The sequence below is a fragment of the Fundulus heteroclitus genome, chromosome 6 (genome assembly GCF_011125445.2).
Source record: "Fundulus heteroclitus isolate FHET01 chromosome 6, MU-UCD_Fhet_4.1, whole genome shotgun sequence".
Taxonomy (NCBI): Eukaryota; Metazoa; Chordata; class Actinopteri; order Cyprinodontiformes; family Fundulidae; genus Fundulus; species Fundulus heteroclitus.
The window spans coordinates 30,636,534-30,653,249 of record NC_046366.1 but is presented as its reverse complement, the minus strand read 5'-3'; the positions used below and the strand labels follow the sequence as shown (position 1 = coordinate 30,653,249).

Genomic DNA, 16,716 nt, shown 5'->3' with positions numbered 1-16,716 from the left:
AGGACAGATTCATGCTTTGATGTTGTTAACACCAAATACTGGCCCTAACTTCTGAATGTCGAAGCTAAAATTGAGATTCATTGCATCAGACGTGTCCCTCTTTCTGCCCCAGACACAACCAAACCCCCACCCTCAAGTTTAAAACACTTGTAAAAAATATGTACTCCTAAATAACAGTAAGTTTGCAGAATGAAACCTGTTTAGTAAATCTGGGCAGAAATACAATGAACAGGATGCATTGAAAAGAAAACATTTAACAGGTCACAATGAGTACGATAAAGACTTTATCTCTCCACAGAGTCACTTATTGTAACTTAAGAGATGAATTAAAAGAATAGAATAGTAGAATATGGCTTTTTGAACAAACAATAATCTAATAAATAAAAAAAACTGCTTTCTGCTGTATGTTCTGAGTTGTCTGTGTAAACTTCCTTCTTTGGAGACACTTCCCTTAATTGTCTGCAGCGTGAGAGCAGCAGGTCCGGGTTAGCATGTCAGAATACACAGCCGCCAAACTGTGTGAATATAAATCAGCAGTTACATAACAGCCGGGCGCCCAACAGTGGCCGCTCTGTGCTGCTTTCACTGCATTCAAATCAATTTAAACTCAGGGGCACAGAGCCTTGCCAGAGTATTGACACTCCTGTTTTTCACAGTTCGTCATCCAAAAACCTCAGTGTGTTTCGTTTAGGACTTTAAATTACAGACCATCATAAATTAGCCCATCACTGGGGCGTGGAAGGAATAGGATATATATGTGAATAAAATGATTTTTGCAAATAAAAATCTAGTTGTGTTCATTTTTATTCAGCAGTTCTTTGTTGATGTTCCTGTAGAAAAGCCTAGTCCAGCCAGCTGCCATCAAAAGCTCCCCTATAAGTAAAATGAGTGTACCCGTGTGTATTTTTATTTTAGTGTAAATTCAGCTTTTCTATGAAGGCCCCAGGGGTTTATTAGAGAACGCATTCATCCCTACACTCACTGGCTTTTTAAACAAAATGTAGATATAAATGCCCTGAAATTGCTGTGTTTTACCTTCAGTTTTAGCTCTAGTTAATAACTTTCTAAGATGTATTTTAGATTGATCTCTTTTGACATTTACGAAGCTGCCTCTTATCTTCCTGTCTTGTCAGTTGTTTGTGTAATTCCTTGTATCATTATGTGATGGCTGCGACTACTACTTGTCAAGAAATTGCCCTTTGGGGACCAAATAAAGAAAAGTCTAAAGTCTTAGCGAACAACCAGTACCACGAAGACTAAGTAAACCACCACAAAAGTAGTTCTGGAGACGATTAAAGCACGGGCTGGTTTCTAAACAAGTGTCCAAAGCTTAAAACATCTCATAGACAATAGTTCAATCCATTGTCTGAAAAGTGAAAAAGTATGACAGGACGTCAAAGCCTTGCAGAGAACACAGGAAATGTAGAATTAGATGCTCTAGTCAGATGAGATCAAAATAGATGATTTTAGGCCTGCAAATCTCTATATGTGGTGGGAAACCAAATCTGCACATTAAGCTAAGCATAGCATAAACCCTTTGAAACATGGTGGTGGGGGAAACATGCTGCACGCTGCTTGTCTTCAGCAGGGAAGCTGCTCAGAATTGATGGGAAGATGGTCGGAGCCACATAAAGGACAATCCTGAAAGAAAGGCTGAAAAAGACGTTAGATCAGGGTGGTGGTTCACTTTCCAGCAGGACATCAACATAAAACATGCAGACAGAGCTACAGTGGAATGGCGTTGATCAAAGTTTGTTCCATGTGTCAGAATGGCCTAGTCAAAGTCCAGGCCTAATTCTAATGAAGAATCAGTGGAAAAGCTTAAAACATGCTGCTCACAGACATTAGTCTTCCCGTCTGAGCTTAGCAAAGAAGAATGAGATAAATGTTCTGTCTCTAGATGTGCAAAGCTCATGGAGACATTCTCAGAAATATTTTCCTTGAACTTTACAATTCTGAAATATTTTCTACTGATCGCAAAACATCCCAGTGAAATACACCAAGGTTTCTGGTTGTAAATTGACCAAGTGGGAGAGTTTTCACAGCACTGAAACTGCCAACATGCCGTGCTTTGCACAGACATTCCTGCTGGCTATTAATTCCATTATGCTGTCTGCTTCAAACACAGATGGCTGCTGGTGTTTTCTGGAAAACCTACCGTGAGTTTTGTTATTACTTCTTTAGAAACATTTCCAATTTCTAAAAGGAGCACAGCTTGATATTTTTTTTATTAGAATAATTGTTTTGTTTTGTCCTTGATACCTTATAAAGGAATTCCATTACAAACTTCTGAATGTTAAACATCTGTTCCTATACACAAAGGGACATCGGTTTGGGCATCTACTTAAAAACACGTGAAATTGTGGTTGGTGAGTCAATAAAACAGGGAGTTTCCACTCAGCTTGAAAGACTAGAACTTTCCATTTTGAGCTCATATCACGCCACCCCAAAGCACAACCTGGTCTACTTTAAGCATAAATGTGAATAACAGCATCATTTTAATCATTTCTTAAATAGTTTACCACATTATATCAGGTATTATTATATATGTATAAATGAAATAGGCTAAACTATTTAGGCTAAAAAATGTCACAACACGGGTGATTTATTTATGAAATCTTATGATATTTCTTATAATATATAGTTAATTGTTTTTAAAATGTGGTAGATTAGGCTATTATGGTATAACATAGACTAACCAGATCTAAAGCCTTTTTCTCTAGTGTGGAGCGATTGCATCAGCACCAATGGAAACACCACCATGCGTTTCTGTGCTGCCTTCATGTTCAAGTTGGGCATAAAACTAAAATCTGTTCGAGTGCCGTGATGCAAGTTTTTTGGTAGACAATGTGACTGTGACGGATTATCAATAATCATAATTACATACCTCAAGTTGTTTAATTGTGTACATACGTTTTATTTTACTGTAATTTAATCCATTCGTGATTTTTACGGAAGTTATTGAACGCAGCACCGGTTCTATGACGCTGGTACAACGCCCACACATCAACCAGTAAATGAGCAGGTGCCGCATGACCGCATGTCAGCAGCATCGTCGCCATGTTTTTATTATATATAATGAGAAAAAGATGCCGAATTATCGTTATTTTGTGCTTTAGTGATATTTTCAGAGGCAAATTTATTTTTACTTCACTAGTGTTTGTTGATCTGTCCTATTTTGATTTTGAAAAAAAAAAAAAAGATTTTCAGTTATTAGAATTAACAGAAAATATCACTCTTGCAGTAACCAAAATTAGTTTAATGTTAACTTCGGTGGTGCGGTCTAGTACAGGGGCCTGCAACCTTAGTCTAAAGAGCCATTTTGCCTACAGTCCACTTCAGAGCCACAAATGTTGCCTGGCCTTTTGAGAAAAAAGCTAATTTATAATTTTTGATAAAGATCTCCTGTAGGGAATATGTTGTCTTTGGTAATGTTAATGTCTATTTTAAGGACAGGATTTTGATATTTGTGGATAATGATGTAAAAAAAAAAATCATAGTTTGCAAAATAATGAAAATATATTGATTTAAAATTAAAAATTGCTATCACTTGTAGCATCATGCTGTTGTGAAAATTAAAAGCAATTATTCCAAGAAAAAACTGCTAAAACCTGCATTTATTGTCATTATTACATTTAAATGCCATAATAAAAATATAATTTGTAGCTAAAGTTATTAAGAGCCACTGTGGAAGTTCCAAAGAGCCACAGGTTGTAGACCCTGCTCTAGTTTCTAAGGCGAACTTGCCACTCACAATATGGCGGATTGCGTGTCATCAGGCCACCTACGTCCCTCTGCGGGATGTGACGTATGGGGGGATGTGAGCGGGACAAGGGGGAGTCGAACCGGGTGCGAAACATCTAAAAAACTGATTTCTCCCTACTGGAAAGCAGAACAACGCTGGTAGACACACACCGGAACATCCCGCTGAGCTCATCATCACTTCCCATCATGTCTGAGACAACCTGCGGGTGAGCGACAAACTTATTTTATTGTTTTATTTATTTATTTTTACCAGCCTGTAAAAAAAAAAAAACAAAAAAAAAAACAACGACTTTTAGCGGTTCGAGTTGCCTGAAACCGGGTTTTAACCGAACGCGTCGTTATAAACGGTCACGTACACACCGTTAGCTGAAGTCAGTCATCTGAGGAAGTAAGCTAACCCCCCGGCGCTCTGTAGTCCGGTGGGTTTAATACGTTAATAGACGGACGGAAGACGAACTCTCTAGATCGGCCAAACTCGGAATAGTTCGGTTATTAGCCCTTCGACACGCTAAGTTGGAGGTTAAACCGGAAAAAAATCGCTGTTTTTTATTTATTGTTTCCTTCGTCGTTTTTTTTTTTTTTTTTTTTTTTTTTTAACCGGTTTACGTCAACTATAGAGAGCGACTCATTACCGGCTTCTGTGTTCGCTGGCTTCCCGCCCTCTTGTGTGCCGGATCCGGCCACATGTTGCCGCACAGCTGGCAGACATGCCGCCGTCTGTGTGCTACTGCGGCTCAGCCTCCACCAGTCTCCATGTTACCAGACAGAGACCGACCCAGAGCACGTTGCGCTCAGGATGGAGGAGACAAAGAGAGATGAGATGACTCAACCATGTAGGGCCAGGAAACAATAAATATTTAGATCTGATTGTTGCTTTAAAAAGGGTTTCATCGTATTTGTAAAGTGGACAAAGTTTCCACAACTTTAAGTTAAGGTGACAGGTTGTGTTAAAGGGGTTTGCAGGTGCATTTTAGGCCAGGGGTTCCCAACGTGGGTGGCCAGACACCGTGTGGGGGTCGCGTGATAATCCAAGTGATGATCAAAGCACCCGACTTTAAAATGTCAGATATATACTTGTCTGTATGCCTTTAATCATTAAAAGTGTAACTTTTCTTCTTGAAAATAGGTAAAATAAATAGATTTTTTGTGGAAATATATTCCTCTGTTGCCAGTAGTTTATTTTCTTTAATCAACAGTGGCCATAATACAAATTTATGAGGATAAAGTCAGAATATTAGATGTATAAGAATAAAGAACATTATGAAACACAAGAGGGGAAGACTGCGCTTTTTGGTGACTGTTCTCATAAAATTACTTCTATATCTTCACATGTTTATGACTTTATTCCCTTCTAAAAGATAAAAAGTTTGGCAACCCCTGGCGTAGGCGATCAGATGTGTTTATTTACAGTGTATTTTTTCTGATGGTGCTACATAATTCAGCCCAATCCTATAAAAAGATGAAAGTAGAACGCATTAAACATTTTTTACTTATGTTTTCAATTTGGCCTAAAGACTGAGCAGGATATTTGGAATATGGGAGTCTGGGAATGCCGGAAATATCAGAAAATCACATGTTTAGGATCCTGGCTGTAGATGTATGTTTTGGTCAACTTATCTATAAATATAAAGGTTACAGAATTACGTAGAAATCCTAATCCTAATTAAACAGCTGAAACAGATGTTTGCTTGATTTGTTTTTCATTCATAGCAGGAATTAAAAAATATAAGGAAGCACAGCTCTGATAAAATTAATTACACGATTATTAAGTCCCGCTGCAATCTGAGTAGCTGCTCGTCATCACGCACCAGCATATTTATATTTATATTAATTTATATTAGTCAGTACTGAAAACATACATTTCTAAATATCAATATGAAACTTTTTGACCAATTTGTATGACGTGTTGTAAATTAGCGCTATATAAATAAATTGAACTGAATTTTTTTCAGCTACTTTAATGTGTTTTCTCTTGTAAACTGGGAAGCAGAGCATGAAATGAGGCGTTTTCTACTCTCCTGTCTGGGGCCCTTTGTGTTCACGTAAATATCTCTGAAGCGCCTGGGAACTGTACAGTTTCCTTTGACTCGTTACATTTCCTTATTTTTGCCTTATCTGTTGAGTAAAAGGAGCATGACCAGGCATGTGCACCTTACAACATAGTAAAGGGAGTCAAACCCGTCTGTCCCTTTTCATGACAACAACAACACATTTGAGGTTGGGACATCCTGGTAGGTTTGACCCTCTGCTGTATTGTGACATTAACCGCTGAGGATCTTCATCCATCCATCCGGCTGTTTATCCGCCTGTCTCCACTGGGCTTGTTTGTCGTTGTTATCGCTGTTGCTTATCTTTGCTGCTTATCTTTGCCGTGCCCCCCCCCACCCCCCCCCCCTCCCCGCAGTGGAAGCTACGAGGAATGCAGAATCACCGCCGACTGGCTGCTGACGCAGACCCAGGTGCGACCCACCGTGGGAATCGTGTGCGGGTCGGGCCTGAGCGCGCTGGCCGGCATGCTGAAGGATCAGAAGGTCTTCAAGTACTCTGACATTCCCAACTTCCTCCACAGCACAGGTATGCAAAACCCAGGAGGGGGTGGGAAAAAAAACACCTGTTAACATCTGCATGTTAAAAAAAAAAAAAAAAACACAGCAGGAGAGGCTGATGTTGTGTTTGTGTGTGTTTCAGTGCGCGGTCACGCTGGCCAGCTGGTGTTTGGGACGCTGAAAGGAAAGCCATGTGTTTGCATGCAGGGCAGGTTCCACCTGTATGAAGGTCACCCCATCCAGAAGGTGAGTGGAAATAAAAACCTGCTGGTGGAGCTAAAGGCGTGTGCAGACACCTGACTGCTGGAGGCCAGTCTTCCTCTGCCCAACAGCTAAAGAGGCAGAACTGGATCCCACCAGACGCAGCTGACTGGTTGAGCAGGATTAACCTGCCTTGCAGTAAATAAATCATTTTCACCCAGATGTATTTCTTTGGTGGAAATAACAAGACCTAAAACTAATTTACACTAAAGAGTAGGGCTGGGTATCATCTAGCACAGGGGTCGGCAACCTTAGCCACTCAAAGAGCCATGTGGACACGTTTCACACAGTGAAGAAAACACTGGGAGCCTCAAAACCCTTTTGAAAATTTAAATTAAATAAATCTGCATATAACAGGTTTTTTTTGCCACAGAATGGATCCGCACCAGAACCAACGCACCTCTGCGCTTGTTGTTTTTTTCTGCACAAAGTGGAAAACTTCTACTGTTGTTTTACGGAAATCATCGACTCTGCTAATGTCAAGAGTTTTTATTTTGAATAAAGCTTGGTGCGAGTAAACGCGCATCATGGTCGGATTATTTGATTTTTCAGACCATATAAACGTTACGTTCTGAATACTTTCTTTACTTTTAATCCGAACACATTTAATCACATCTGGAAAAGTTACTCGTGTAAACGAGCTCCTGTCATTAACCAGCTAACAGCTGCGTTAGACGGCTCACAGCACCGAGCCAAGCGCTGTTCGCGTTTCCTAACTTTGAAAATTAACAAACATCAGATAAAGCAGCGACTTATCCAGCTGTTTAGCTCTCTTCACCCTCATCAATGACTCCGTGTTATTTTAGGTTCTCTGTCACTGTGGTGCTCCACAGTGACAGAGAACCTGTCACTGTGGAGCAGCATTTGAAAATGGCGCCTCGACGTGACGTTTATGTCGCTCTGCAGCCAGTCAGCCGTCAGTTCTTCTTCTTCTTGGGTTTATTAGCGGTAAACAAACATCTTTTCAGTGCGCATTACCGCCACCAACCGGTGAGGAGTGTTTGTCAGCATTAACGACTGCCTGCATGAGGCAAACGGCTCCGCAACATAATTATTTTTACCAGCTGAGCCGCATCAGAGGGATCAACGAGCCGCATGTTGCCGACCCCTGGCCTAGGCTGAGCCGATACGATACGATTCTCGATATAGCTCAGCTTGATTTAACTCCAATATCGATGTTTATTACTTTCAAATTAATGCTCAAAGTCATTCAATCAACAAAACCATTCAAATATTATATTTATGTTCAATTTATTGAACCCTGATATATTAACAGGAAAATAAAGTGCATTTGGTTCAATGCACTTAACGTATCACAGAAACCAGAAATGTGGCCAAACGTCTGATTTTAGGGACAAAGGCGCTTCTAAAATCCTGTCAGCCATTCCTCAAATTTGTCTCACCTGCACTTCCTCGCTGTGAACAGTGATGGCGCGCTGTAATATCGCCCCCTAGGAGTTGGGAGGTATATTTATATGGAAAGCCAGAATATCAATATTATTATTTTTTTTAAAAACATCAATATTAATCTTTGTATCGATTTTTATGCACAGCCCTACTAAAGAGTTAATTGGGGGTTTTGGAGACCTGAACCTCCGACTCCTCCTGTTCTAGTAAGATCAATCATGGCCTCTGAGGAGCCGTTGATGCTGAATTGTCCGTTTCCATGAACCCAGATCACGATGCCCATGCGCGTCTTCAAGCTGATGGGCGTCAAGACGATGATCATGACCAACGCAGCGGGGGGCCTCAACCAGGACTACAAAGTGGGCGACTTCATGATCATCAAGGACCACATCAACATGCCCGGCTTCGCTGGAGTCAACCCGCTGGCCGGACCCAACGACGACAGGTAGCTGGAGGCGGGAGGCACAAACCGACGCGGGGGAGCGTTTCTGTTTGGAACCACGCCGGCTTTTAGTTGGTTGTGTAGCAGCAACTTTAGCTTGTTGCTGTAAAAAAGAACTGAGATGAACCTTTAGGATGTATTTTGTAACCATATACAAAACTCTAAGCTATGGGGAGAAAATGCCAACCTCCTGTTTAGTAAACCAGGTCCCACCAGTGTGGGTCTCTCTGAGAGCAGGGTTCCTGCAGATCCTTAAAAAGTCTTAAAAGGCATTGAATTCTGTAATATAAAACTAAGGCCTTAATTGGCATTAAACTGTCTTAAATCAGTCTTTCTTTGGTCTTAAAATTGTTACCAGGTCATAAATAGGATTTTATTTTTGTAATCCTTACCAAACAGTAAAATAATTGATACAATTATATTTTTTTTAAATTTACCGAACGGCTCAATGTAACCATTATTGGTTCCGTCCCGAGAGCGGAACCAATAAAAACTGTTGTGGCCGGACCATAGCTGTGAAAAAGAGTTGGCACTGGTTATGTTGTGGTTTTTAAAACTGATTTATAGTTTATTTTAGTAGGGAACAAAACAAAGTTTGTGAATTCAGTTCAGTAGTTGTTAAAATATATCTGTAATTTGTGTGTTTTTTAGCTTTCTTCCTATATGGAATGTTTTTCAAAATCTTTAACATGTCTACTGGGCCAGAAAGTAATGGTTTATGTTAAAATAATCATTTGGGTGAAGTTGTCGCAACCAGGTTTATCTTGTTTATCGTGAAGTTGGTCTTAACTTTTTATTTCAAGTGGCATTAAAAAGTCTTAAAAAGTCTTGAATTTAACTTGCCTTATGCTGTAGGAACCCTGGAGAGCAGTTTGGGATTCGGTTTAACTTTATTTACAAACCATTCGCTGCACTGTTTTTTATTTTCATTGAAGCGTTGCCAGATTACAACCCATTTGTAACCAACGGCTGACTGAAAGTGTTTCAAGTATGCGATGACGTCACCACCCCTCGGGAAAGGGTTCGGTTACTCCGGCCTCGCCCTCCTTTCTTGTTGTAGCCTTTCTTCTCAGCTTCTCACACAACCTGGGTCAATAAAAAGTTCAGTAGAATAAATGTTTTTCTTCCTCATGCTCCGCCCCCTTCAAAGAGTTCAGAGAACAGTGATTGTTTCTTTTCTTGGCAAAAAGTTGGTTGAATTCAGTGTTTGTGTCTTCAGTATCTAAAAATAGATTGGTTACACTTTATTTGAAAATAATAAATAGATCGGTTACACTTTATTTGAAAATAATAAATAGATCGGTTACACTTTATTTGAACATAATAAATACATAAGAATACATAATGCATAAGACTGACACTACACTGTCATAAACATGACAACTTGACATTAACAGAGACAAGGTTAAGTTTAGGGCTTGACTTGGGATTAGGTTAATTTAAGGGCTTGGGGTTTTGTTAAGTTAAGGGCTTGTCATAACAAAGACATTTTAAAACAATATCAACTTTGCTTTAATAGTATTTACCGAATGACAATTAATGACAACAGTCCTAAACATTCATAAAGAGTCATTTATGTTCATAACAGGTGTTATGTCATGTTTATGACACTGTAGTGTCATTCTTATGTACACCCCTTCAAATAAAGTGTTACCAATAGATCTTTAAGCAACAGCATAAAATGACCAGGGCTGCACTTAAAATATACGTTTTGAATTTGTTGATAATTATCTATATCGATCAATATGATTTCTATTTTATCAATACGCTTTTTCTTCTATATCTTCCAGCCTTAATTTTAAGCTGTTACTGCCAGGTAGTCATATTACCTCCTGCAATTATACCAATAATTATCATGTAATTATATCTCTGGGCTGTTAGCTGCCAGCTGACCTTTTACCTTGTGACCACAGAGCTGACCTTCTAATTCATCAAATGTCGTTTTAGCTAAACAATTATCACATTCTTTGCTGTAAGAGGAAGCTATATTGGTTTATGAGGCTGTCGTCGTTTTACGGGAACATTGCCAAATATCAGAAATGTCCCGTATTGCGTCTGGAGGGATTCCAGCATTGAGTCACACTTTTGTTACTTTATTTGTTTTTTGTTTAACCACTGGCTGAGACCTTTGCCCTCCCTCCTCCAGGTTTGGTGTCCGTTTCCCCTGCATGTCGGACGCCTACGACCGCGAGCTGCGGCAGCTGGCCCACGACGTGGCGGCCGAGCTCGGCTACAGCGACTTCGTGCGGGACGGGGTGTACTGCGTCCTCGGAGGGCCCAACTTCGAGACCATCGCCGAGTGCCGCATGCTGCACCGCATGGGGGCGGACGCCGTCGGTAAGTAACCGCGTTCACACACATTCCTGCAGCCGCGACTCCCTGGGAGTTTATTTCAGCCGCGTGGCTGATTCCTCACTCTCTGTAAAAGCGCAAATTAACAGGAGTATAAGACCCGGGCGTTGCCAGGGGTCAGAGGAACCAAGACACTCCAGAGCAACCCAGCTGGCCAAAGAAGGAGGCGATGACTCCTGTCATCTGCAAAAAAATTAGCATCTGCCTTAACAAAAACCTGCATCGCTCAATCTCTAACCTGCACTGCAAAAAGAGAACTGAGAATAAGTAAAATCTTCTTGAAATGCCCTTGATTTGAGCAGGTAAATAAGATTATTTGCCAATGGAATGAGTATTTTTACCCCTAAAAAAAGCTAATTAGATAAACTGCACTTGAAATAAGATGATGGAGATGAATTGTTCCTATTTTAAGTGCAAAAATCTTATTCCATTGGCAAATAGTCCTATTTACCTGCTCAAATCAAGGAAAAATACTTTCATTTCAAGAAGAACTTTCTTATTTTTACAGGGTTCCCGCGGATCCTTAAAAAGTCTTAAAAGGCATTGAATTCTGTATTATAAAACTAAGGCCTTAATTGGCATTAAAATATCTTACATTAGTCTTTCTTAGGTCTTAAAATTGTCATAAATAGGATTTTATTTTTGTAATCCTTACCAAACGGTAAAATAATTGACACAATTATATTTTTTTTAATTTACCGAACGGCTCAATGTAACCATTTTTGGGTCGTCCCGATAGCGGAACCAATAAAAACTGTTGCGGCCGGACCATAGCTGGGAAAAAGAGTTGGCACTGGTTATGTTGTGGTTTTTAAAACTGATTTATAGTTTATTTTAGTAGGGAACAAAACAAATTTTGTGAATTCAGTTCAGTAGTTGTTAAAAAATATATCTGTAATTTGTGTGTTTTCTTTAGCTTTCTTCCTATATGGAATGTTTTTCAAAATGTTAAACATGTCTACTTGCCCAGAAAGTAATGGTTTATGTTAAAATAAGTTGAAGTTGAAGTTGTCGCAACCAGGTTTATCTTTTTTATCGTCAAGTTGGTCTTAACTTTTTATTTCAAGTGGCATTAAAAAGGTCTTGAATTTCACTTGCCTTATGCTGTAGGAACACTGTTTTAGTTCTATAAACACTCAGATGACTCTGCAGTCGTTGGATGCATCAGAGATGGACAGGAAGCTGAGTGCAGGGAGCTGGTGGGCCGCTTTGTGGCTCAGCGTCACTGACCTGCCTCTCCTAGACGTTCACGGCGGATGTCTTTAGTGTCAGGCTGGCTCCATCCTTCACCAACAGGGAAGCCGTAGCAACACCGTGCGTCACACGTGGATGTAAGAGGCAGAATCTGGTCTTTTATTTTCTTAATAAAACATGGTTCTGACTCAGATATTGATTAAGATTAATTCAGTGTCAGTTTTTTATTCTTTCTAACTCTGGTTTTTACAAACTTCATACTCAGAAGGCAAATAGCTTCAGATAGTTCAAATAGAGTTCAGGCTTTCTCTCCGCAGCAAGGCAGTTTGTCCAATGACGAGGCTTATTAAGGCATCTGAAAGTTTTTCCTGCCATAAAACTTATCCGGCGCAGGAGGCCAGGCCTGGATAAACAAAGGAAGGAAGGAATATTAAACTATTAAAGTAGCTGGAGATGAAATCACTCAGAGAAACTTCATCCTGACAGAGACTGGAGATAAAACAGGCGTTACCACAGAGGAAGAAGGTACGTTTCTAAAGGCACACTGATAGATAGATAGATAGATGGATGGATGGATGGATGGATGGATAGATAGATAGATAGATAGATAGATAGATAGATAGATAGATAGATAGATAGATAGATAGATAGATAGATAGATAGATAGATAGATAGATAGATAGATAGATAGATAGATAGATAGATAGATAGCAAATTGTGTAAAATATTGTAATTAGTTGGAGGCTAAGATTTTGAATAAACAGCAGTTAAATCAAGGTGCTTGCGCAAGTCTTGAAAGTCTTAATAAGTATGGAATTTTGAAACGTTGTTTTCCAGACCTTGAAAAGTCTTGAATTTTGTGTGAAAGTCTTAAAGTATGGGGAAAAAATGTATGGTAGAATTATACAGTATGCTCAAAGGCATTGTGAAATGAGAATTAGGAAGATAGGCTATAAAACTATAATTTTCCTAACTGGTGACGTACTGTATTAGCCTAATGGAATCAAACACTTGTTTGATGTGAAATTCATGTACTTGTGATTTTCATGTTTTGAAACGTTTTCATCAGTAAAAGCATAATTTACTGTGAATAATGCATTTGTTCATTGAATACTAGCCTATAAAAATTAACATTTCTAATAAACAGTTTGTACAATCTCAACCAATGAAGTAGGCAGTAGGCACACAAGTATACAAGTACATAAAGTTAAGGTCTTGGGGAAAAAAAATATCAGTTTTAAAAAAGTCTGGAAAAAGTCTGGAATTTTAATTTGGAAAAAGAGCAAACACCCTGTAAATGTAGTTGTAGTTTCCACATAAACTTGCTTTTTACCCAGATTACAATAATATTTTGCCCTTATACCCGTTCTAAAAAATCGTACAGTGTACGCCCGGTGTAGGTACCAGATCGACTCGGGTCCTGCGTCTTCTGATGACGTCACTATACATTGTTGGTTTAACGTTTGCTCAATTGCGCAAAATATTGTAATTGGTCTGGACAACTTACTAAAGTAATTATAGCGGGATGTAGGTTTTATTCGAGAGCGGGATTGCAGTTTGTAAACGGACAATTTTACGAAGAAAATCGCCATGGTCCATGCGCCTCCCGATGATGTCACCTTATGGCAACGCCACTCAAACAAACTACATAGAGCCCGTGGTCTGCATTTGTAACGAATCCATTTTATTAAGTTAATTAAGCGGTTTCTTTTTTCTCAAAAGCTTGAACAAATATTCAAGCCATTTTACAAATAAATAAAAAAAAAAACAAATATTTGACAATTGGCTCAATGTTTGGAAGAATATTGTTAACAAAAATGGAAGGGCTAGCCAGACTAATTTATCCAGCATAGATCTTAAATGTACCAAATACCACAATAAAAAAATACTCAAATTCATCACAATTTCATCTGGAATAATAAAAAAAACATGTGATCAGAAAGAACAACATCAGTACAAAAAGGAGGAATGAACGTTATTGATTTTACAGTGATGAATGCCGTGATAAAATTAAATTTGGCTGCTGACTTTTATTAAAAATGAAATGAGTTTATGGTTTAGTTTCCCTTCACAACTTAAAAAAAAAATTGGAGGAATTAAATTTCTCTAAGGTTGTAAATTTGATCCTGCAAAATTACAGATTAAATTGTCAGACTACCACACAAGTATTCCAAAATGATGTTAAAAGTTTTCATGCCTCGACTAATTTACAGGAAAATAACCGTAAATTAACAAAATAAAATTGATTTGTAACAAATGGAGACCGCGGGCGCATAATCTAGTTTGTTTGAGTTGAGTTGCCATATGTAGACGTCATCGGGTAGCGCCCGAGACGATCTGGCAGCCCGAGTCAATCTGGTACCTCACTGCAAAAATGGATCTAAAAATAAGTAAAATTTTCTTAAAGTTAGTGTATTTATCCTTAATTTGAGTAGGTAAAATAGATTATCTGCCAATGGAATGAGTATTTTGACCCCTAAAATAAGGTAATTAGACATCCTGCACTTGAAATAAGAAGATGGAGATGAATTGTTCCCATTTTAAGTGCAAAAATCTTATTCCATTGGCAAATAGTCTTATTTACCTGCTCAAAACAAGGACAAATACACTCATTTTAAGAATATTTTACTTATTTCTAGTTCTGTTTTTGCAGTGCTACACCGGCTTAAGCGAGAGCTGGTAGCCGCCCTTCGTTCAGCCGGCTGACTGGCAGTGCACAGCCAGTGGGTTGGGGAAGGGGACGCCACTGATTGGCCCACGCCTCGTGTTTAACGAGTTCCTTTGTCCCCGTCTTCACCGCAGGTATGAGCACCATTCACGAGGTGATTGTCGCCCGGCACGCCGGCATGCGCTGCTTCGCCATGTCGCTGATCACCAACCGGGCGGTGATGGACTACGACAGCCAGGAGCGAGCCAACCACGACGAGGTCCTGGAGACGGGCCGGCAGAGGGCCAAGCAGATGGAGGTGCTGGTGTCCACCATGGTGGCTCGGCTGAAGGACGACCAGAACGACGACGCCAACAGCGACGCCAACAACGACCGGAACAAGTCCTGAGCTGGGACCTCAGAGCCGGCTGCCCTGCGTGTTTCAGACATTAATCTGAAACACGCAGGACAGACTGGAGGACTAAACCGTTCCAGCGCCTGATTCCAGGTCAGCTGCTGATCCCAGACGGAGGATTTATAAAACGTTACAGTTCTGCTAAAAAGAGAGTTTTAAACCACAAGGCCAGTTCTAGAAGCATTTCTCCCGACTGTTACCACGATTTAAACGGACTCTCACACTCCTCTCTCTAAACGTTCAGCATGTTTGTGACTTTGTTTTCAAATTATTTATTGCTCCAGCATTCCCTGATATCGGCAAAGAACGATACTTTTTTTTTTATTGAAGCGAACCGACTCACTGAACGGCGGCATGAAATGTCGACGGCGGTAGAAGTGAAGCGTGAAATATTTATAAAACGTATTTATGTGGTGTTTGGGATCGGGGGACGTATTTAAGCGCGACGCTGTTCGCCGGCTGGACTTTGTTCGTGTTTTATTGCAAGTTCTGCAAACGAGGCTCCGACTGTCCAATAAATTACCTGGAATCAAAATGTGTTTTTTTTATTTTATTATCTTATTTTATTTTGGTCAGACATTGTCCTTGCAGGGTTTTTTTTTTTTTATTTGTTGACTCCTTTGAAATCCCAGAAGATCAATGTGTTTCGACATCGTAATGCTTGAATTAGAGAGAACTACGTTTACCATCATCAAGAATAAATGCAGAAACATTAAATGTCAAAAAGTGGTTACTATGCCAAGAAAGGCAGCAACCATAATAATAACAGTATGGTTAAATAAAGTATTTAATTCGATAATCAAAGGGCGAATTAAATAAATAAATAAAGAGAAATTAACACTGATTTGACACATTTTGTAGCTCTTATATTATTTAAACCAATTTTATTAATTTTATTTGACTTGCTGCAGTTTAGTAATTATTTTAATGGGCCATTCCTTCATTTAAAACGTGGCAGTTTTAGTTCTACATGTTCAATTGTTTTGGAGGCTTTCTATTGCCATATTTTTCTTTTTCTAGTAAAATTAATGTTCATCTAAGAAGCTTCTGATTCAAAATCGTCAAGCGATTATTAGGCCATTTGGGCCCTTTTAACAGGACTGACGTTCATTTTATAAAATATAAAAGTAGATTCTTGAGGGAGAAAACATCTACTTAGAAATGTTTTTTATTTCCCAAAATGATAATTTGTTTTTAATACATGACTGGTGGACTGACGTTTTCAGAAAATCTACATCCTCTTCCTCTGATATATATTTTTTCACGTTTGGCTGATAAATTATCTTTATTCAACACCAACATTGCGTGTTTTTTTTCCTGTCCTGATTCTCCAAACTTTGTCAAAACAGTAGAGGAAAATATTATCTTTGATACTTTTTGAGCTTGAGTATGTTTGTGACCTTCCTGGGTTGTTCATAGCCCGATTAATTTCTTTATAAAACTTGCTATAAAGTTAGGATTTAAATGGATCAACCATAATTATCCATTCTTTTTGCACTCTCTCTCCATTAGCAGCGGCTCAGATGGTAAAGTGTCTGAAAAAGCTTAAAAATAAATTGCTGTTATGAGGCCTTGGTGAGGCAAAGATGCCATTTATTCCTGCTGTTCTTTAACAGTGACCTCCCTGACCAACATCACTAAGTGTGGAGGAAAATTAACTTGTGTCAATACGGGCGATTATTCATTT

General features: G+C 39.2%; 1 protein-coding gene across 1 annotated transcript; it reads left to right on the top strand.

The window, feature by feature from the left end:
• Positions 1-3,808: 3,808 nt before the first annotated feature.
• Positions 3,809-15,564, top strand: LOC105916715 (purine nucleoside phosphorylase). The gene is made up of 6 exons (XM_036138589.1): positions 3,809-3,971; positions 6,170-6,339; positions 6,454-6,557; positions 8,249-8,424; positions 10,568-10,758; positions 14,770-15,564. The coding sequence occupies exons 1-6, from the start codon at positions 3,952-3,954 to the stop codon at positions 15,021-15,023; spliced, it is 915 nt and encodes a 304-aa protein (XP_035994482.1). The 5' UTR covers positions 3,809-3,951; the 3' UTR covers positions 15,024-15,564.
• The last annotated feature ends 1,152 nt before the right edge of the window (positions 15,565-16,716 follow it).

Excerpts from the sequence above, each read along its gene's own strand:
- LOC105916715 (XM_036138589.1), top strand. The coding sequence starts at position 3,952 with ATGTCTGAGACAACCTGCGG. Across the intron at positions 6,340-6,453 it reads CAACTTCCTCCACAGCACAG|TGCGCGGTCACGCTGGCCAG; the intron begins GTATGCAAAACC and ends TGTGTGTTTCAG. Across the intron at positions 10,759-14,769 it reads CATGGGGGCGGACGCCGTCG|GTATGAGCACCATTCACGAG; the intron begins GTAAGTAACCGC and ends TCTTCACCGCAG.